Source organism: Armigeres subalbatus, chromosome 3 (assembly GCF_024139115.2).
Source record: "Armigeres subalbatus isolate Guangzhou_Male chromosome 3, GZ_Asu_2, whole genome shotgun sequence".
Lineage (NCBI taxonomy): Eukaryota > Metazoa > Arthropoda > Insecta > Diptera > Culicidae > Armigeres > Armigeres subalbatus.
This window is the reverse complement of record NC_085141.1, coordinates 34,849,200-34,872,862: the sequence shown is the minus strand read 5'-3', so window position 1 is coordinate 34,872,862 and position 23,663 is coordinate 34,849,200. Positions and strand designations below refer to the sequence as shown.

The 23,663-nt window shown below is 40.2% G+C and overlaps 1 protein-coding gene across 2 annotated transcripts in view; it reads left to right on the top strand.

The window, feature by feature from the left end:
- The window catches only part of LOC134220044 (uncharacterized), a 587,564-nt gene that overhangs the window by 477,685 nt on the left and 86,216 nt on the right, over positions 1 to 23,663 (top strand). For both annotated transcript variants that reach the window (XM_062698986.1, XM_062698987.1), the window contains one exon: positions 22,977 to 23,057. In XM_062698986.1, coding sequence (XP_062554970.1) covers positions 22,977 to 23,057 — 81 coding nt within the window. The remainder of the gene's footprint in view (positions 1 to 22,976; positions 23,058 to 23,663) is intronic.

Here is a 23,663-nt window from a genome sequence, read left to right as displayed (position 1 = left end):
TTCCCCCGCAAGAATATCCACAAGGCCACATGGAAATCACCTAATTAAGTAACGGAAAACCAAATCGACCACGTTCTAATCGACGGTAAATTCTTCTCCGACATCACGAACGTACGCACTTACCGCAGTGCGAATATTGAATCCGACCACTACCTCGTCGCAGTATGTCTGCGCTCAAAACTCTCGACGGTGATCAACACGCGTCGGAGTCGTCCGCCACGGCTTAACATTGGGCGGCTACAAGACGGTAGACTAGCCCAAGACTACGCGCAGCAGCTGGAAGTGGCACTCCCAACGGAAGAGCAGCTAGGCGCAGTATCTCTTGAAGATGGCTGGAGAGATATTCGATCCGCCATTGAAGCACCGCAACCGCTGCACTAGGCACGGTGGCTCCGGATCAGAGAAACGACTGGTATGACGGCGAATGTGAGCAGTTAGTTGAGGAGAAGAATGCAGCATGGGCGAGATTGCTTCAACACCGCACGAGGGCGAACGAGGTCCGATACAAACGGGCGCGGAACAGACAAAACTCGATTTTCCGGAGGAAAAAGCGTCAGCAGGAAGATCGAGACCGTGAAGAGACGGAGGAACTGTACCGCGCTAATAACACACGAAAGTTCTATGAGAAGTTGAACCGTTCACGTGAGGGCCACGTGCCACAGCCCGATATGTGTAAGGACATAAACGGGAACCTTCTTACAAACGAGCGTGAGGTGATCCAAAGGTGGCGGCAGCACTACGAAGAGCACCTGAATGGCGATATGGCAGTCAACGGTGGCGGTATGGTAATGAACCTAGGAGCACGCGCGCAGGACATGCGACTTCTGGCTCCGAATCTCCAGGAAATCCAGGAGGAGATCGGCCGGCTGACAAAACAACAAAGCCTCTGGAGTTGACCATCTACCAGGAGAGCTGTTTAAACACGGTGGTGAAGCTCTCCGGCTAGAGCGCTACATTGGGTTATTATCAAGGTTTGGGAGGATGAGGTTCTGCCGCAGGAGTGGATGGAAGGTGTCGTGTGTCCCATCTACAAAAAGGGCGATAAGCTGGATTCCCTAGCAGCACAATTCACGTTGATTTGGTTGAAATAACTCATATATGACCAAATTTAGTCCTATATGAGTATAATAAACTGATTTACAATATGTGTGTTGCTCGGGTTGTAGCAACTACCGCGCAATCACATTGCTGAACGCCGCCTACAAGGTACTCTCCCAAATTTTATGCCGTCGACTAACACCAATTGCAAGAGAGTTCGTGGGGCAGTACCAGGCGGGATTTATGGGTGAACGCTCTACCACAGACCAGGTGTTCGCCATACGTCAGGTATTGCAGAAATGCCGCGAATACAACGTGCCCACACATCATCTATTTATCGACTTCAAAGCCGCATATGATACAATCGATCGGGACCAGCTATGGCAGCTAATGCACGAAAACGGATTTCCGGATAAACTGATACGGTTGATCAAGGCGACGATGGATCGGGTGATGTGCGTAGTTCGAGTTTCAGGGCATTCTCGAGTCCCTTCGAAACCTGTAGAGGGCTACGGCAAGGTGATGGTCTTTCGTGTCTGCTATTCAACATCGCTTTGGAGGAGTAATACGAAGAGCAGGGATTGACACGAGTGGTACGATTTTCACGAAGTCCGTCCAGTTATTTGGTTTCGCTGACGACATTGATATCATGGCACGTAACTTTGAGACGATGGAGGAAGCCTACATCAGACTGGAAAGCGAAGCTAAACGGATTGGACTAGTCATCAACACGTCGAAGACGAAGTACATGATAGGAAGAGGCTCAAGAGAGGTCAATGTGAGCCACCCACCACGAGTTTCTATCGGTGGTGACGAAATCGAGGTGGTTGAAGAATTCGTGTACTTGGGCTCACTGGTGACCGCCGATAACGATACCAGCAGAGAAATTCGGAGACGCATAGTGGCTGGAAATCGTACGTACTTTGGACTCCGCAAGACGCTCCGATCGAATAGAGTTCGCCGCCGTACCAAACTGACTATCTACAAAACGCTTATTAGACCGGTAGTTCTCTACGGACACGAGACCTGGACGATGCTCGTGGAGGACCAACGCGCACTGGGAGTTTTCGAAAGGAAAGTGCTGCGTACCATATATGGTGGGGTGCAGATGGCGGACGGTACGTGGAGGAGGCGAATGAACCACGAGTTGCATCAGCTGTTGGGAGAACCATCCATCGTTCACACCGCGAAAATCGGAAGACTGCGGTGGGCCGGGCACGTAGCCAGAATGTCGGACAGTAATCCGGTGAAAATGGTTCTCGACAACGATCCGACGGGACCAAGAAGGCGAGGTGCACAGCGGGCAAGGTGGATCGATCAGGTGGAGGACGACTTGCGGACCCTCCGCAGACTGCGTGGTTGGCGAAGTACAGCCATGGACCGAGCTGAATGGAGAAGTCTTTTATGTGCAGCACAGGCCACTCCGGCCTTAGTCTGATGATAAATAAATAAATCTCACGATCAGGTAATAAATCAAGACAAAATTTTCAAAACGACTTATCTGCTTTTGTAAACAAAGATTCAAACGACGATTTGACGAATCTGATAGCTCTCCCAAGCAAACCAACACTATCAACAGGTAGCGGAAACCTTTACGTACCTATTGGTGGTGTTGGTTTGCGTGGGAGAGCTATCAGATTCGTCAAATCGTTGTTTGAATCTTTGTTTACAAAAGCAGATAAGTCGTTTTGAAAATTTTGTCTTGAAATATCATATATACATCTACCCCCTACTGGGACACGTGCTCATTCTTTTGTCTGCCAAAAATGCAAATGCCAAAAAGCACGTGGTTGCCGGTAAACAAATATTCGCTCTTTCATTCAGATTGCTGGTTGGATTTTTTTGACGTTTACTTTGTCTCGCTCAAACCAACAACGAATACTCTAGCGACTACTTTAACGAACACTTGGTGGAACGGCTACTCTAACCGACCGTGTCCACCTAGCAAGTAAACGTACAATAATTTATACTAAGGGTGTTGAAGAAATCAAGTAAGCATTGGAACCGGAAAAATGAAAATTGTTATTATCCAAACAACCGTTGTTAAGTACGAATAAAACAAAAAAAATCAAGCGTTTTTAAGTTTCTCTCTCCTCACCGGAGATTCGAAAAGTATTAAAAGCCCTTCCAGAGTAGTCAAGCCGAAGAACGAAGTGCATAGAAAAGGACGAAATCGGCTCGCCAATCCTGTCGGTTTGAAGCGAAGCCGAAACTGAGCATTTGGTCCTTCTCTGTCCAGCATATTGGAGGTGAGCCCCCTGTCGATTCGAAGCGAAGCCGAAACTGAACATTTCTCGCGTGATTTTTGAAAACGTCGTAAGTCCGAAAGAGAGGCTCTCTTTGTTTACTTTCTCTTTCGATTATTACAAAGCCATACTAACATTTTCATTGGATTTTCCAGTACCGATCTGAAGAAAATAGCTTTGTCTAGTGTGCTGAGGTGAAAATTTTGCTACAAATTTTAAACTAGCCTTGATATTAGCAAAAGAGAGCGTAATGAAAGAGAGTCTCTCATTTGGACTTACGACGTTTTCAAAAATCACGCGAGATTTGGTCCTTCTCTGTCCAGGTGAGCCCCCTGTCAGTTCCAAGCGAAGCCGAAACTGAATAAAGTGTAAAGGAGTTAATCGTCGCAATAGAAGATTGCAACGATTTTTGTCTAAAATTGGAAATTTTATTGCAATGTCTCAATATTAGAAATTCTATGAAGTTCATTGGTACTATACCACGGAGGCAACTTCAGAATCATTTTCAAAATTAAATTTTGAATCCTCTGAAGTGATGGAATCTGGCATTGCAGCAACTAATCCATATTGGCACATCATACAACATGGCTGGTCTAAAAATTTGTTTGTAAATCAAAAATTTGTTCTCAAGACAAAGTCTTGATTTTCTGTTTATAAATGGTGTAGACACTAAATATATTTGTTCCATTTGGCTTGAATACATTCAATATGGTTTTTAAAAGGTAAATTTTGATCTAGCAGAAATCCTAAATGTTTAGCTTCGTTAGACAAATGAATTGGAACCCCATTAATAGTGACAATATGTCTGCAAGAAGGTTTCAAATAAGAAGCTCTCGGCTTGTGTGGGAAAATTAAAAGCTGAGTTTTGGAAGCATTCGGAGAAATTTTCCATTTTTTCAAGTAAGTGGAGAAAATATTCAAACTTTTTTGCAATCTACTACAAATGACACGAAGGTTTCCGAAGGACCGTGTTATCTGCAAAGAAAGATTTTTGACACCCTACACAGTGGTTAATTTTTTTTTAGGATGGTGGCAATGCATAGTAATTAATGCAAAAACATACAAAATGATAGAAAATATGCGATCTATCCCCCTAAAGTGCTTTTTTGACCTTTCTTATGAGATTTTTTCAGTACATTTTACGATGCACGAGAAAGGCATTGTCGCCGCTAGGTGGATTAATCTGGGTTTTTAGTTAAATGCTGTATTTTTATGTGCTGAATAAGTTTCTAGAACATTGTTGATCTAAAATTCGACCATGCATTCGACCATTCGACCGACCATGCGACCATGTTCCGATTTTATCACGTTCCGATTTTATCACGCTCCGATTTTGTCACGCTCCGATTTCGTCAACAAAATTATTCCGTTTTTATCAACAAGAAAATTTATTTATTTGTTTTAGATTTAGCTTTTAAAATACAATAACTTTGGTTAGTTTTTGGCCAAATGGCTTTTAAATTTTCATGTAGACGACACAGTCAGATGAAATAAGCAAAACAAATAAATAATATTTCAAGCACTAGCGGTATTAAGGACAAAGTTGGAAGAGTACCACGATGGCAGTCAAGATGGCACCGGACCTTCCACGGGTCAACCCCACACCTCCCGCACCCCTCTCCCACCAGCATTCGAATGCTTCGAACAGCATATTTATTCACTTCCCGTGATAATGAACATGTTTATCCAAAGAGTCCTATGTATTTCGGCTCGAATAATATCATAAATTAACAGTTTCGTGCCAATTTATTAGCCGTTCGCGATTTGGTGGGTTTATCACTGCACTTCACTTTTTCTCAAAGGGCACTGAAAATATCAAGTTTTTACTCACTTCTCCGCACATGAACACCCCGAAATGTTGATGGAATGCAAATTAAACATCAATTTTCGAAATCAGTCACTTGTTTAAACCGAAAACTCAATATAAACTGCTATTTTTGCCCGAAAAAAACGATTAAAAACTGATCGCGGAGCGAATGTAAACAACGGCACCGGCAGCAGCAAACTAATAAACAGGGTGGTTCAAAAAATAATTTTGCTCCGCCACGCTCAGTCGATTATGATTTATAATTTGGGTGTTATCCGATGGTTTGTGCTGGTTTGATTAGAGGCTTACCGTGTACAGGTCGTTTCAGGTTTGTATGAATCTTTGGCATGATCATTAGGCTTCTCAGAAGGCATCAGTGAAAAGTGCAATTCAATAAAATACCCAGAATTTGTCTGTGATATCTATCACACCAGGGGCAGATACTTCTAGTCTAGTCTAGTCTACACAATCGCGCAAATGATTCATACAAAAAGTGTGACGTGGGGGTGAGTGGGGCATTAAATGCTATTTTTGCGTTACGTAATCAATGGATCTTTCCTGCAGTGCGGTTTTCGTTCAGTGAAGTCTCAGGAATTTTGCCATCAGCTATGTGGGTTCTCTTTTCGCCAGCGTTTGGAGGGGAGGCACTGTAGCCAGTGTAATAAAGGTTTAGTTTCCCATACTAGTTTTCATACAAACTTGAACCGGCTTGCGCTCAACCAGTTTTTGTTCAATGTTTTTTGAACCACCCTACTAATATTCTTTGTTTTTTTATAAATACGATACCAATACTACTACAGTATATGACAGTTTTAATTGTACCAATACTTTCAAAGCTTTGTTTTGGTACTCAACCCACCTTCACCTTAAGGCAGTAACTAACAAGAGAGTATTCTTTTCACCGACACCACCGCATTGAAGTAAAAGTGACAAGATGCGGGTTTTTTGCACTTTATTCCTTCAGGATGATCTGGCGTTCTGATATAATTGTATTTTTGTACACATGCCAACCAAGTAGGATGAGTATTTGAGAGCCGGACAATACTAAATACTCATCCTACTTGGTTGGCATGTGTACAAAAATACATATGAGAGAGTCAGCTCTGAAAATGTATTGCGAGAGATCAGCTGGTACCTGGTGCTGAGAATTTGGTTTCATCAGTACTCGCTGAGCTGCGGTGGACGACGGAGGTCCTTCGTAGCTTAGTAGGGAAAGCACCTGTCATGCGAACTGGGGTCGTGGGATCAAAGCCCACCGAAGGGGCGGTTACCCTCACATACCTTTTCCGAACTAAATCTATCACATGTTGTACATATGCGTAATCAAGTTTCCCACGTACATATGCATGATATCCCAGTGAGTCCATTAAGCTTATATGACTTCAATCATCACATGTACTAGCCATTGCAGGCCTTTAGGTTGGCTAAAATATCCTGGAACTCGTATTGTTTGATTAACATTTTGAAGACGAATTTGGTACTCATATGACTATCGCTTTTGCCTCATATGCAGGTGGTTGTGGGTTCAATCCCAGGCTCGTCCCATTCCTCCTATTTTGTATCTTTCTCTATAATTCTAATGTTCCAGCAATCGCTAGAACCATGAACCGTTTCCGTTTATGTTTTATACCTTTGATTTGACTATTAATTGACAACTTGTCTATGCCCGCCATTGCACGAGTATGTATCCACAAGTCGAGTCAAGTACGAGACACTGAAGACGACCACACAGTTGTGGTCGAAATACGTATCTGAAAAGATATCGAAAATTAAATAGTGGAATTAAATGGAGAGTACTTAATTCGTCTTAGACGGTTGTCTAATATTTAAGTTTAATCTGCAATTCCTCCGGAAGTTCCTCCAGGAATTCCTCCGGAAGTTCCTCCAGGAATTCCTCCGGAAGTTCCTCCAGGAATTCCTCCGGAAGTTCCTCCAGGAATTCCTCCGGAAGTTCCTCCAGGAATTCCTCCGGAAGTTCCTCCAGGAATTCCTTCGGAAGTTTCTCCAGGAATTCCTCCGGAAGTTCCTCCAGGAATTCCTCCGGAAGTTTCTCCAGGAATTCCTCCGGAAGTTCCTCCAGGAATTCCTCCGGAAGTTCCTCCAGGAATTCCTCCGGAAGTTCCTCCAGGAATTCCTCCGGAAGTTCCTCCAGGAATTCCTCCGGAAGTTCCTCCACGAATTCATCCGGAAGTTCCTCCAGGAATTCCTCCGGAAGTTCCTCCAGGAATTCCTCCAGAATCTCCTCCAGGAATTCCTCCAGAATCTCCTCCAGGAATTCCTCCAGAATCTCCTCCAGGAATATCTTCGAAAGTTTCTCCAGGAAATCCTCCGAAAGTTTCTCCAGGAAATCCTCCGGAAGTTCCTCCAGGAATTCCTCCGAAGTTCCTCCAGGAATTCCTCCGGAAGTTCCTCCAGGAATTCCTCGGAAGTTCCTCCAGGAATTCCTCCGGAAGTTCCTCCAGGAATTCCTCCGGAAGTTCCTCCAGGAATTCCTCCGGAAGTTCCTCCAGGAATTCCTCTGGAAGTTCCTCCAGGAATTCCTCCGGAAGCTCCTCCAGGAATTCCTCCGGAAGTTCCTCCAGGAATTCCTCCGGAAGTTCCTCCAGGCATTCCTCCCGAAGTTCCTCCAGGCATTCCTCCGGAAGTTCCTCCAGGAATTCCTCCGGAAGTTCCTCCAGGAATTCCTCCGGAAGTTCCTCCAGGAATTCCTCCGGAAGTTCCTCCATGAATTCCTCCTTAGTTTCCTCCAGCAATTCCTCCAGAAGCTCCTTCAGGTATTCCTCCAGGAATTCCTCCGGAAGTTCCTCCAGGAATTCCTCCGGAAGTTCCTCCAGGAATTCCTCCGGAAGTTCCTCCAGGAATTCCTCTGGAAGTTCCTCCAGGAATTCCTCCGGAAGTTCCTCCAGGAATTCCTCCGGAAGTTCCTCCAGGAATTCCTCCAGAAGTTCCTCCAGGAATTCCTCCAGAAGTTCCTCCAGGAATTCCTCCGGAAGTTCCTGCAGGAATTCCTCCGGAAGTTCCTCTAGGAATTCCTCCGGAAGTTCCTCCAGGAATTCCTCCGGAAGTTCCTTCAGGAATTCCTCCGGAAGCTCCTCCAGGAATTCCTCCGGAAGTTCCTCCAGGAATTCCTCCGGAAGTTCCTCCAGGAATTCCTCCGGAAGTTCCTCCAGGAATTCCTCCGGAAGTTCCTCCAGGAATTCCTCCGGAAGTTCCTCCAGGAATTCCTCCGGAAGTTCCACCAGGAACTCCTCCGGAAGTTCCACCAGGAATTCTTCCGGAAGTTCCACCAGGAATTCTTCCAAAAGCTTCTCATGAAATTCCTCCTGAAGTTTCTCTAGGAATTCCTCCTGAAGTTCTTCAAGGAGTTTTTCCGGAAATTCCTCCAGGAGTTTCTCTGAAATTTTGTCCAGGAGTTTTTTTGAACGTTCCTCCAGGAGTTCCTCCGGAAATTCCTCCAGAAGCTCCTCCAAAAATTCATCTGAAAGTTTCTCCAGGTATTTCTTCAGAAGTTCCTCAAGGGTTTCCTCCGGGATTTTTTCCGTTAGTACTTCCGTTAGTATTCCTTTTGAAATTTATCCTGGAATTCCTCCGGAAGCGCCTCCAGCAATTCTTTCCGAAGTTCCTCATTTATTCGTCCGGAAGTTCCTCCAGGAATTTCTCCAGAAGCGCCTCTAGGAATTCTTCCGGTAATTTCTTCAAAAAGTTTTCAGGAATTCCTCCGGAAATTCCTATATGAATGTTTTAGGATGTTTGCTCAATAAACCGCCGAGAAGACTTGTAACTTCTTGAAAAATTACTCATAGAAAATTTCATCTCTGGAGTTCCTCATAAAACTCCTCCAAGAACACTTTATAAATTACTTCGCAAACTCCATATGAATTACCACGAGAGCACTTCAGATATTTCTTCTGAATTCCTTTAGAAATTCAGAAAATTGTCCAGGAATTTTTGAAGAACTTCGTATGGAGATTGTATTACGCGTATTGTATTACGAATGTTACGCGCATTTCTCTGGGAATTCTTCCAGAAATTTCTCCAAGGATTCTCCCGCAAAGTCGTAGGAGATTAAAACCACCAAGCGAAAGAAACTCCGCGTTTGAGCACGTTTGAGTTTGAGAGAGATAACTTGGTGAAGTAAGTAGTTGGGTATATTCATGTTATTTGTCGAAGAAGAAAGTATCTTAATATGGCTACAGAAATCGGAAGGGTTGTGTACAAGACATGACCATAAAGTAGACGTTGGACAACGCACGGCCATCCTTGCCAATGGTCATTCTGCCGTTGCCAAGCCATTGTGTTTTGTAAAGGGTGTATTCGATAAAAATGGCACACCAAAAATCTCCTATAACTTTTGAACCATATGAGTAAGAAACCTGAAAATTTGAGCAAATCTCATTCATAGTGTATTGTTTACATCTGCAGAGTTTCATAGTTATTCATACAGTGGTTCCAATCATATCGTCGGAACAAGAAATTGCCATATTGTGCACCTACAATCAAAATCCGGATATCGATAGCAAAACGCTTAGGATTGCAAATGCAATTGTATCTCGTGTAATAAGAACCTTTAAGGAGCATCTGAGTGTTCAAAAGAAGGAAGGGAGTGGCCGTAGAAGCGGTCCAATGGACAGTCAAATGACCAGGAGTGGTCATTACCACAATGCACCAAAACACCACTGCAAAAACCCGCGCCCGCAAACTTTACACGAAGCTGTTCAACAAATCATGTTGCATCGTGATGTGAATTTGCTAAGAAATCAGGCGATTTGCGGATGAGGTGAAGTAAGCGCTCCCTTCATTACTTCCGGAACATTCAACAGAACGATTTACACCGAATAGTGTCTCAAGAAGCTTTTTTGCCATTCATAAGAAAACACAAAGTATCAACACTGTTTTGGCCTGATTTGGCGTCTTGCAACTACGCTCGTAACGTATTGCAGTGGTACCGAGCTAAAGGAGCTAAATTTGTTCCAAAATTATGAACCCACAAAATTCACCGCAATTTCGCTCAATCGAAAAATTCTGGGCAATTGTGAAGACGAAACATCCTAAAATTATTAAAACTGGAGCTGGAGATGAAGAAAATTTGGGTAAAAGCAACAAAAACATTGGAAAAATCGATTGTACAAAATTTGATGGGTGGAGTGAAAAGGAAAGTGCGCGCATTCGGGATGGGCGATGAAATCAAATAAACAAATGTTGTAAATCATAACTCATTAAAAGTTTTTCATTCTCTGAAAATTTCAAGACAATCCGATAATCGGTTTAATTTTGGTGAGTGAATATGTGTGTGACATTTTTATCGAATACACCCTTTACTTTGAAGAAAATGTTTCTTTCATCTCATCAGCTTTAATGTAACATTTGTAGAAAATGTTGGTCTTGAAAGGAACCGATTAATTTCCAATAATCCAATTTCCAAAATCAGAATCTTTTCACAATTTCACTTGAATGTTGCTGACGCCGACGACAGTCCATCGGTGATTTGCCGCTGATACGCTACAGACGCTACATTAATCACACTAATGACGCCTACTTTCAATCATTGCTAAGCGATTAGGGCTTAACCCTTAAAGGCGCAAGGTGATTTTTTTAGAAATCGTCGGAAATATTTTTAACGTAAATAAGCATTGAAATCATTAACATTGAACGTATTTTCGGTTTGTTGTTTTAAAACAACATTGCGCATTTAAGGGTTAAAAAAAAATCGTCTCAGTTCACCTTTCGATTATATGAACCAGTGGTCCTGAAAAGAACCGAGCGTGTCGACCCTAGTCTAGTCTAGTCTGCACAAACACAGCCAATTCGTGAAAGAATCCTGGAAAGTGATTGATTCGACTCTATAACTCTTCTTGTCGATATTTATGCACTTCAGAAATGTAGTGATTACATAAAAGCGAAAATACCTTCGAAGATTAATTTTTAACTTGATTTCATAATAGAACGGGGACAACAGACAATGTAGAAATATTTACATGATACCATCACCCATTCATCAGTTACCGAAAATACTTCCAGCCCTAGGCGGGCTCACCTCTGAATTGCACTGACCACACACAAACGTAAACTTTTATTCAAATTAAATAAACAAATCGTAAGCAAACTTGAAATTTTGGAAATTTACGGAACGAAATAAACGGGTCCTTCTTCTAGCAAAGCATACTACGATGATTTTATAAAGCATGTCGATCCATATAAAAACAAAGATCTTATATAAAAGTATGATAATTGATTTTTAAAGTAAGATTTTTTCGAGTATGGTTATGATATATTTTAATAAAAATAATAACACCACCGCTAGGTGGATTATTACGGCTTTTTATTTGATTTTTGAATATATCTTATAACGGCAATTCTATTATTATTTACTTGAACTCTTCAATGGAGTTAATAAAAGCCCACATTTTCTGAGTTTAGTTTTCCAATTATAAAAACAAACCATGTCTGTCACAACACTAATTAACATCTTAATCATCCTTCGCGTAACCTAATCAGGCTAAAGCCAAGAAAGAGTGAAAGAAACGCATCATACTAATAGCTCATTTCCCAAATGATCGATTCATCCGTCCACGTGAGGCAACCATGAATGGCACGACGCCTGTCTTTTACACCTGCCAGCGTCTGCCGCTCCACAGGATCCACATTTCTAATATCTATGTTTAACACCGCTTATTAATTAATTATCACAGCCACCATGTGCTAACCATGCTAAACAGCAGAATATTCAGCCACCGAGTTCGCCCCGTGTCTGCCCGTGGAGCTGAAGCAGCTCAAATTCACGGCCACCACTACGCGCGGTAGCCAGTAGCGCTTCCTCAGCGGGGGAAGACACTCCTCACCGGAGCAGCAATCAATCCATCAATCAAGTTTTCGTCCATTGATGGAAGCGCGTACAACTGGACGGCACGCGCGCTGAAAAGCAGGCCATCAATCGGTTACCGCAGCCGGAGCCGCTACTATACCAATCCAGTTTGAACGGATTTGACGGTTTGACGGAAGAAGGTATTTGCGCCGCCACTAACTGACTCGAACAAGTCGATCGATCGTCCATCATCAGAGTTTTGTCGGTTTGTTTTATTTCATTTGTGTTATCCCGCCTACTGATTGGAAGCATTTCACACCAAAGGCGATTAAACAAATCAATGATTTCTTCAGTACATTCAAAGTTAATTGCCTATATGCCGGGTATTAAGCCACCCGGAGTGGAAATTAATTACTATGTCTGAAACTTGATTATGCATATGTACAACATGTGATAGATTTTAGTTCGGAAAAGGTATTGGAGGGTATTGGAGGCGGTGGACGACGGAGGTCCTTCGTAGCTTAGTAGGGAAAGCACCTGTCATGCGAACTGGGGTCGTGGGATCAAACCCCACCGAAGGGCGGTTACCCTCCAATAGCTTTTCCGAACTAAAATCTCTCACATGTTGTACATATGCATAATCAAGTTTCAGACATAGTAATTAATTTCCACCCGGGTGGCTTAATACCCGGCATATAGGCAATTAACTTTGAATGTACTGATCTCGAGTGGCGATCTCTCTTCGCTTGTGTGGTCGTGTTGGGATCTGACGACCAAACTGGCACAACCTCACACAACCCTACTTCATTGAGCGCCGTTGCTGATGAAGCAAGTGTGTAGGAGCCGGACAATACTAAATACTCATCCTACTTGGTTGACATGATGTGTACAAAATACATTTGAGAGAGTTAGTTCTGAAAATGTATTGCGAGAGATCGGCTGGTACCTGGTGCTGGGAATTTGGTTTCATCAGTACCCGCTAAGCTGCGGTGGACGACGGAGGTCCTTCGTAGCTTAGTAGGGAAAGCACCTGTCATGCGAACTGGGGTCGTGGGATCAAACCCCACCGAAGGGGCGGTTACCCTCCAATACCTTTTCCGAACTAAAATCTATCACATGTTGTACATATGCATAATCAAGTTTCAGACATAGTAATGATTTCTTGTTTGTAATGTGATTAATATTAACAATGGCCGTAGTAGGCTATAAAAAAAATCTGACATGCCGTATGTAAGCTTTTGGATTATTTGTTTAGAGAAAGTGAAGCGATTGCTATGTAGCATGTTGTTATCCCTCGAGATTTATTTTCTCTTTACTAATTTGAGGAAATCTAGGTAATTGACATTAGTTTGAAGATACAATAGTTACTATGCCATATTGATCATTGATTTGACAAAACGAATCGGTTTGCTCAGCAAATCGTAGTCATGTATATTTGTTTTAATCCTATGATATTTACTACTAAAGTGGAAGCAATAAGCATTTCGGGTAATGATCCTCAGGACCTCTTTTTGATTTCAATTTGCTCCCATGAGTCGATATCGAGTCATAGAACATCGACTGTATTGTTTTGGTTTGTAAACGTGTGTAAATGTGTGTGTTGTGTCTCCAAAACGTCGTGGAGTGCAGAACATGCGATCAATCCGATCAACCAAGTCCCTGAACGATTCGATTTCGACAAATCTAAGGTTACACGGTGCTTCGAAGACATTCTCAATCAAGAGCATGAGTTTGACCCTTCGTTAGGAACTAATTTGGAAGTGAGATCTATTACTAGAAAATTTAAAAATATGAAAGCCCCGCTTTCTTCAATGAGCAAACTGTTTGAAAAAATATTTTAAATAGAATGATGGTTCATATTAATAACAATTCTATTTTTGCTGATGAGTAATTTGGTTTTCGTGGCCGTTCAACCACTCATCAGTTATTAAAAGCTGCGAATATAATTCGACTCAACAAATCTGAAGGATATTTGACTGGTGTTGCTCTTCATGATATAGAGAAAGCATTTGATAGTATTTGGCATGAAGGTTTGATTGATTAATTGATGAATGATCTATTGATATGATGAATGATAAATTGATGATATGATCTATTTTTCAAGTCTATGAGAGCCTTGGAAAATGATCACGAAAGTTGTCATTTCGTTGCAAGGCATATTAAATCATCCTTGCCGGGTTAATGCAATAGTTGATACACAAAAAAAGAGAATATTGTTTCACTGAATATCTTGTACTTTGCAAATGAAAAGTGTTTTATTTTGATTAATATAAAAGTAAACTTGTTCACCATGGGGATCGAAGTGTGCTACGCTTGTAGATGGACGTAAAAATGTCACCGTTCTATAAAAAATCTAATTCTAATTTATTAAAAAGTATTTTAAAAAGTATAATTCGTCGAAGTAGTGTTTGTCAGTTTTGATATTTGTGAAATTAACGCAGTCTATGAATGAAAGTCATTTTGGTATAAAAGAAAAGTTATTAAAGGAATATACACAGATAAAAATATGTTGTGATTTTAAATGTATTTTCATGCACATATTTGGAGCATGCAAATAAACTTAAAACTTAATCGATCTCTCTATTATTTTAAATCGAAATAAATGTAAACGGTGCTTGCTTGTAAAATTCAATCAAATTTAATAGAATATCGAATGTTAAGGTGATTATAGAATGAATCCCGTGGTGAATTTTAAATTCACCACACGCTTATCTACATACATTTCCATTAGCCCAAATCTGGCGTAATAGTTTTCGCACAGTGCCGAAACTTAAATTATGATTATTCAGCATAACTAAGCAAACGATCTACCATTATTTCAGCCCCATACGCGTTATGGTTCTTTCGTCTCGTGCTCTTGAAAAAAATATTGGAAAAGCACGTGGTTCACAAAATGGCCGATTTCTGGCTTCATTCTATAATCACCTTAATTCGTTTGATGGGATAAGCTGCAATTTTACACGTCGTTGAATTTTCAAAATTATTTGCTGTGTATACTCAATACTAGGTGATCGATGCTGAATGTTGGATGGAAGATACCTTATTTGAAACTTATAATTACTAAAAGCTCAAAAAACAGCGGCTTGCAGCAAATCTGGTAATATGTTCGGTTGGTAAGCAGGTTTTCAAAATGAATTGTTGCCTTGTGGATCAAAGTTTTTCCAGGATGTACATGTTTCTATGTGCTGAAACAAGCAGACAATTCAGACGTTTAGATTTATGACTTATCATGTCGTACATCACGGTAAATAATTCATACACATGATCTCGTCATATTAGGAACGGTACATAACCCAGAATTTCCACCAAATTACTTCAGTATGATTGTGCTGCGGAAATCACGATTAAGGCTTTTGTCGCTTGTTTGTGTTTTGGTGCCGGTAACCTTAAGGTGATTATACAATAAAGCCAGAAATCGGCCATTTTGTAAACCACGTGCTTTTCCAATATTTTTTTCAAGAGCACGAGATAAAAGAACCATAACGCGTATGGGGCTGAAATAATGGTAGATCGTTTGCTTAGTTATGCTGAACAATCATAATTTGAGTTTCGGCACTGTACGAAAACTATTACGCCAGATTTGGGCTTTTGGAAATGTATGTAAATAAACGTGTGGTGAATTTGAAATTCACCACGGGCTTCATTCTATAATCACCTTAAACAAGCAGCTTCTCCAGAAATTCAACGCCATTAAGAAATAATGTGCACTTTAACTTTGAAACAAAATAGCTTTCAATCATATATAAGCCTTACACAGAAGTGTGGGTGTAACCAGGATTTATTCGAGTTGGGAAAAGTTAAACAACTCTCTATATTCCAAATAAAGCTTATGGACACCTATTGCAAATATCAAATGCCGGGAATTAAAGGGTTTCGAGATTTTCTGCATTCCGAAAATAGCTTGAAACGCTTTTGAAAATCACACAAACCCTTCACCTCCATATGTGAAACTTTTTGTATGTAGCATCTGAACTTTTTTTTATAGTTATTTATCACAACCCTCCCTACAATGTTGGGCGTTTTGTAATTTATGGACGTTCTAAAAGGGCAAATCTCAGATAAGAATTCATTAACAATTGTCCCTTTGTTATTAGTCCATTTTGTCACTTTTTCTTATCCTTCTTTTAACGAACAAGTTAAATAACAACAAGTGTAACAGTTTATGTTAGTCCTTGCTACACATTCAGCGATTGAAAAACTACACTACTTAAAATCCACACATATTTATTGGCGAAAATCCATAGATTTAACTTATGATGTATATCAGCCCACACATAACCATGCTCCACGCGAACTATTAATACAATATATATCCAAATAAACTTTATATGTCGTCTCGAACTAGCAATTATTTAATTTATGTGTGGTTCTATATCGATTATATTAGAGTGGAGCTATTACAAAAATTTATAACGGCGACACATATATCTTATATATATATATTTTTGGCAGTGTATCTGTTATGTTTTTCTGTCTACTGTTTTTTTACTGTGTTTTTGTTGTTTACTTTAGTTATGTTTTTGCTTTAACACACTTCTACTTTTATGCAGATTATACAGACATGTCTCATTTGGTCTTGCATACACAGAAATTCCATGGTAACGGTTACTATTTTGTAGACTACGCCATGTTTTTAAAACAACCACAAATTTTCAGCTAAATTAACCACGCATTCGGACAAATTCACCACTGATTCAGTTCATGCAACAACATTCCACCAGGACCACAGTTGATTTTTACTGCGCGCATGGTAAAATCAAACGGGTTTGTTGTCTGCTGAAAATCGTCGGTGCGTATTCTTAAATTAACCCTCGGAATGGTAGTTTCGACCGCAACATTTTTTTGCGTGTGCTTATTCTTAAATTAACCCTCGAAATGGTAGTTTCGACCGCAACATTTTTTTGCGTGTACAGAAATCATACAGATTACAGACATTATACAGATTTTTGATAGAAGTTACAGACTTTTACAGACATTTGTTGTTTTCGAAAACTTTAGGCTTCCAAGAAGAGTTATGTTGGGCTTTCCAATTGAACCATTTTGAGTTTTCAAACAAATTTGTAATGGGATTTCATACGGAATTCTATAAGGTTTCCGATCGGTATAATTTTGGATTTCCGAGCGCAGCGTTTTTTGCTTTTGAACGGGATTTCTTTTGGATTCCAAACAGAATCCCTCTGGAATTGCAAACGGAATGATTCTTTGATACCTTTCGGAAGTTTAAAAAGATTCCATTCAGAATATAAAATAAAAAAAATACAAAATAAATCCATTCGGAAGCCAAATCAATCCGTTCGAAAGTCCAAAAGAATTCCATTAGGATACTCAAAAGACATCCGTTCATACCGATTTCCGCAAAAAAATATGCGAATTTTCAAACGTAATCCTTCTGGGTTTACTAACAGAATTTCTTCGAGCTTCTGAATGAAACTCTTTTGGGCTTTCAAAAGGAATCACTCTGGGCTTCCCAAAGAAATACTTTTGGACTTCCGAATGGAATTCTGATGGCATTATGAACAAAACCATTCTAAAATTCCGAACGGAATATTTTTGGTCTTCCGAACGGAGTTCTTTTCTCGCGCTTAGTTTCATAGGGACGTAACTGCATTGATCGATTTCTCTTCGTCGATGTTTTCTTTTTATTATTGTACCGAATTGCGCTAGTTCGTCGATGATTTTAATGGTTTGGTGTGATAAAGGGTGATTGTATCTTGCACCAGAATCAATAATCACGGTTGTAGCTTTTGAAACAAATGAGTTATTAACAAAATATAAAATCGATTAAGAAGAGAAATCGATCAATACAGTTACGCCCCTATGAAACTAAGTGCGAGTTTTGGACTTTCAATTGGAGCGTTCTGGGATTCTGAACGGAATCTTTTCCTGCTTGTGGATAAGGGATTCCGATTAGAATTCTTATGGGATTTACCACCGAAGTCCTAAAAGGTTTTTGTTCGGAAGCGCAACAGGAATTGATTTGAAATCTCAGAAGAGCCAAAAAGAGCTCCGTCCAGACAACCACAAAATCTCGATTCGTAAATTCAAAACAAGTCCTTTCTCTGGGTTGGCGAACGAAATTATTTGGTATTCTGAAAGGAGTTCTTTTATATCTATGAACGAAATTATTCGCTTCTGGACGAGATTATTTTGAACTTTACTTTCAAACGGAGTCTTTTTTATATTTTCGAAAGAAATACTTCTGGGATTCATCTACATCTGGGATTCTGAATGGAGTATTTTTTTCTGTTTCTGTACAACGGAAACCATATTTATATCCTCATTCCGAAGCCTAAAAAGATTCCATTCGGAAGCCAAAAGGGTACTGTTCGAAAGCGCAAAAGGTATTGGTTCGAAAGCCCAAATAGAGTTCCATTCGGAAGACTAAAAAGTTTGAAAGACCAAATGTTCTCCGTGTGTCAATCCAAAAGACGCCGTTTCGCTCTTTGGGTTTCCGAAAGGAATTATTTCTCATGTGCCGCCCTTTAAACCAAACTCTTTTGGACTTTCTAACGGATTATCGGTAAGTTAATATTATCAATTGATGTACACTGGATTTTGTTTTTACACGATTTACACTTTCTTAATTTTTCACCCATCCCAAATGCTTAACGCATATTAATTACCATGTGATTTTTCTTTGAATTATTTAGGATTTTTTGAAACATGTTGCAAAGATTTTGGTGGTAAATTAAAGTTACACGATCAAAAATACGAGCGAAAAAAAATCGTGTAAAAACAAAATCCTGTGTAATGTAATATCAAACATATGGATAACAATATTATTTAGAACTTTTTACTGCAATATCCTCACATGTCATAAGACGAGATATGGATATAAATAGTATTCTTTCATTTAATTCCACCTCTTGACTGTAACATCACAGGAACTTCAAGTAACTTGTCTTACAGTATCTCGTACTTGACTCGACTAAGTCTTACATCGACTTTTTGAAACCTCGATATTCTACGTCAGTGGTTCTTAACCTGGGGTAATAATTGTGTATTTTTTCATTTAAAGACATTTTGCCTTGTACATAATATGCAAGGCGATCAGTAAATCGCCCAATAAACAATGTTGGTTGAATAAAGGTTCCCCCAAATCTAAACGATTTCATCGCCGCGATGGCGTCGCGATTCTATCGTTGGGTCGCTTCAGGCAATATTCCATTTACGTTTCCATACCAACGGCGACAGAATCGCTTCGCAATTGTTGCGTCGCGTGTGTTTGAGGGAACCTCAAGCTAGTTTTTAAGTCGAAAAAGGCTATTTTTGGTCAAATACGCGCTTTAGCCACCTCCAATGCTTGTTAGGCGAGGTTTATTGAATCCTGCCCTCCACAACGTGCACAGTGGATGAAATGCTGTGGGACAAAAGATCAAAAAGACAAAATCAGTTATGAGAAATGTCAAAAAACGTCATGGGATTGCTATTACTAATTTGCTAGTAACTTTTTCTGCAATTATTTATTATTCGATTTTTTTTATTAACATGAAGAACTATGAAAAACTAGAACTATGTAAAACAGATCAGTGTTCTAAATACAAAGTGTGAGGCATAAGAATGATATTGTGGAATGTTATGACATTAATGCCATTTAACACTAATTGGACTCTCGCGTCGCAAATTTCAAATTTAAAGTAAGTTTTAGAATCCTTTAAGGGCTACATGTTCATACAGAAAAAAATCTAGTGAAAATAGTTATTAACAAATTAGTCTAACTTTCGGTCTAATTGCCTCTTTAAGCAGCTCGGTGAACTTTTTTAAAGAGGCTCGGAGGACTCCTTTCAAGATGGTCGGAAGTCTCCTTTTAAGAAGTTCTTCCGTAAGGATCGATAGCTATCTTTTAAGAGGCCCAGATGGCCTTCTTTTCCTTCCTTCCCAGATGGCCCTTCTTTGAAAAGGCTTGGAGGGCTCTTTTTAGAAGGATCGGTGGGCTTCTTTAAAAAGGCTCGGAGGCCTCAAAAAAAGGTTTGTAAGCCTCTTTTCAAGGGGCTTGTAGACCTCTTTTCTAGTGGTTTGGAAGCCTCCCTTTGAAGTGTCTTGGAAGCCTTTTTTTAAAAGGCTCGGAATTTTTCTTTTAAGAGGCTCAGAAGCTTCCTTTTAAGTGGCTCGAAAGCCGCCATCCAAGAGGATCGTAAGCCTCCTTTCAAGAGGCATGGAAGCCTTCTTTTAAGAAGCTTGGAAGCCTCCTTTCAAGTGGTTCGGAAACTTCCTTTTAAGAGGCTTGGAAACCTTTCTTCAAGAGACTCGGAACTTGCAAGCGTACTTATAAAAAGAGGATCAGAAGCGTTCTTTCAAGATACTCAGAAGCCTCCCTAGCTCGAAAGGGATCCAAGATGGTCGGATGTCTCCTTTCAAGAGGCTCGAAAGCCTTCCTTTCAAGTGGCTCGGAAACCTTCTTCAAGAATCTTTGAACTATTTTTTCAAGAAGATTAGCAGCCTACTTTCAAGAAACTCGGAAGCCTCTTTTTAAGTAGCTCGAAAATTATCGGAGACAAGCCTTGGGCTGAAAGTCTCTTTAATAAAGATACGACTGGCTCGAAAACCGCCTTTCAAAAGGCCCCTAAGCTTTACATCAAGAGGCCCAGAAGATGCGTTTCAATAGGCGTGGAATACTATTTTTAAGAGGCTTAATTAGTCATAAAAATCCTGTAGGAAGCTCGATGAATAAACCTAATTTGAATTGAAAAGTTTCACGGACTTATGAAAATTTTAGCCAACTTTATGGAGAGCAATTGATCAGGTAAATTTTTCATATATCTTATGAATTACGCTTACTTCGGTTTACAGCAAAAAAATATAGGGGGTACCTAATTTAATGTAGAAGTTCGAAGGGGTACCTCTCAAGAAAAAGGTTGAAAACCGCTGTTCTACGTAGTCAAGAGTGCATGGTTTTTAAATAATTTTCTAATTCCTGCAGCTTCTAAGTCCCATACAGACAAATACAGTAAAATGTCTAGGATTGATACAGACTTCAAAAAATTGTATCTGGCATCCCTGCTTTTATGTAAACGGAAATAAATCTTGCACATTATGTTTGGACAATGCATAACAATTGCAATCCATAACAGGAATCTATAACAGTAATCAATAGTTGAAAAACTAAAATATAAATGATATGTAAAATAAACGTAAATTAATAAAATATGTCTGGCTGTGCATTCTTATTTAAGCTCAAATTGAGTTAAGATAAAGGTTACTGATTGACAGCTAGACATTCTTTCCTACTTTCCATACGTTAAAGAAATGATGACGCGGGCGCTTAATCCAAAATCAAATTAAACAATCGCCCACTTTGATCGATTGATTGTTTATCCTTGCGAAGGATGAACAATTGAACAAGATAAGTAAATACTAATACAGTTGTATAGAAGTTACATAGGTCACATCACTTTCCATGGTGAATCCCGATCTATGTTACTGATAACCCCTCCCAACTAACACAACTTCCTTTCCGTGGTAATTGTGGAGATGCAACTAGTAGCAACAATAACCACACACCAACATTCCCTCCCTTTCCCAACTGTCTGTAAGGACTTGGCTGGCGCTGTTATTGGTCAACATTTGCGAGCAGCGGAAACGTGCACTTCAAGAATAGATGGTAAATCCCAATCACTATTCATTTGGATCGAAATGGAATTGCACCAGTTCCACCAGTTCCGATCAATCACGGAGTAGCAACCATTGATTATGTACAATCAGTCTAAACTAAGCTAAACTAAACTAAACTAGAAAAGTAAACTTGTTCACCATGTTTTTTTATCCATTCTTCAAAGTAGGTGTTTGTCCGGAATCAAGCAAGAGGAATCAAGATTCTTCTTTTCGATCTATGCGTTTTCCTGGTATAAGTCAAAGATCCCTTTCTCGGAAGTAGTACTACCGCTTCGTTTTTCCGTCCTTCCGAAAAATGTTCATCATCAGTTTAAATCTATCAGAGCATATCCTCGATCTACTATAACTATGTGGCTTCATTATGTTAAATATGTACCAAATTTTAAGTCTAATTTACTACACATGATCATTCTTGCGAATAAATCATGTTGCTGCAGAGAACTATTAGATTCCATGTTATCAAACCACATTGCATAGCTATTCAAACCATTAGGCGGTAGATGAACTTGCATTTGGAAAATTGATGTCATGTCCATTAAACTATTTAATTTATAACGCAACGCAGAGAATACATTATTTGAACACTATCATGAACTTCCGTTTAACACCTTTGTATTTGGCAAAAAAAAACCTGAAATGTTCGCACAGGCTAGTTTCAGACTGGTCTCTAAGTCGTTGGACAAATATTCGTTTTATCTACCGTTTTACGGAGCTAATTGTTAGTGATTAGTATTTTAATACTGCGGAACACATCTTCTTCTTATTGACATTACATCCCCACACTGGGACAGAGCCGCCTCGCAGCTTAGTGTTCATTAAGCACTTCCACAGTTATTAACTTCGAGGTTTCTAAGCCAAGTTACCATTTTTACATTCGTATATCATGAGGCTAACACGATGATACTTTTATGCCCAGGGAAGTCGAAACAATTTTCAATCCGAAAATTGTCTAGACCGGCACAGGGAATCGAACCCAGCCACCCTCAGCATGGTCTTGCTTTGTAGCCGCGTGTCTTACCGCACGGCTAAGGAGGGCCTCTGCAGAACACTCACTGAATAGAATAAATCATAATAACTTTTAGCAGATTGGCATCAGACGCTATTTTGTTTATTATCTCATTCAAATCAGAGATGTCCAAGTTCAACGTCTTAGATTTCCTCCATTATTGTGAAAATGTCTACACCCAACTAGCGGTTGTTAGCTTTTCTTACAATTCTGTATAAAAACCTATCAAAATCTGCATAAAAACAAGATTCATAGTGAACGAAAAAAAAACACAAACTCTACTAAGCGATCCGGATGTAAACACCACTCAAATATCTGCAAAGTACAATGACCAGAGAATAAAGACCATTATAACATTTCATCACCGCGCATAATACTATTAATCTTCTAAGCACAACCAGCAGCTAATTACAGACTGTTCAGCATTTTCTAATTGTTTTTCATCTTGCCTCTTCTGTGTTGCAGGTTGGCTTGGCCCCGACCAAGTACCACTACTACCCCCATAATCAGCACATCTACTTCCTCCCGGAGTGTGCGATTCAGCAGGTGAGTACAACCTTTTCGAAAAAAGAAAAAACAATCATCTCGAAATAATAACATGGCTTCGCGAATTTTCACCCTAGCCGGATCCGTCAGAGGTTACAATTTACACCCGAAATCGAAGGTGCAGCCACACGCGTCGTACCCTGAAATTATAAACGAGCGAAGAATTAAAATTCCGCGGTATAATTAAAGAGGCTCCGTCGTCATCTGAGATCCAATCCAACCAGAAGGTTTCGTTTCGGGCGGTACGACTGTCGGTAGCAATGGACTAAACAAGGGAATCTTCTGACCGTGGCAAATTAAAAAGGCGAACCTCCACCCGAGCAACGGCAGCTTAGATCGGACTCCCAACCCAAGCGAAATAGTCGTTGATCAACTATGGAAACTGGGCCACATCATGACCTACGCCAAGAAAACGATGGAAGACTAAGTTTGGTGTTTTTTCTTCTTAATCGAGTGAAAATTGCACCTTTTGGGATTTGGAAACTGGGCTAGGGGGTACCTACCAACACCATAGATCTAGGAAACGGGAACGCGCGCGATTCGTAAATCGAAACGAAAACGACGAAAACAATTCATTTGGATTTATTCCCCCGTCGAGTTCGAGGG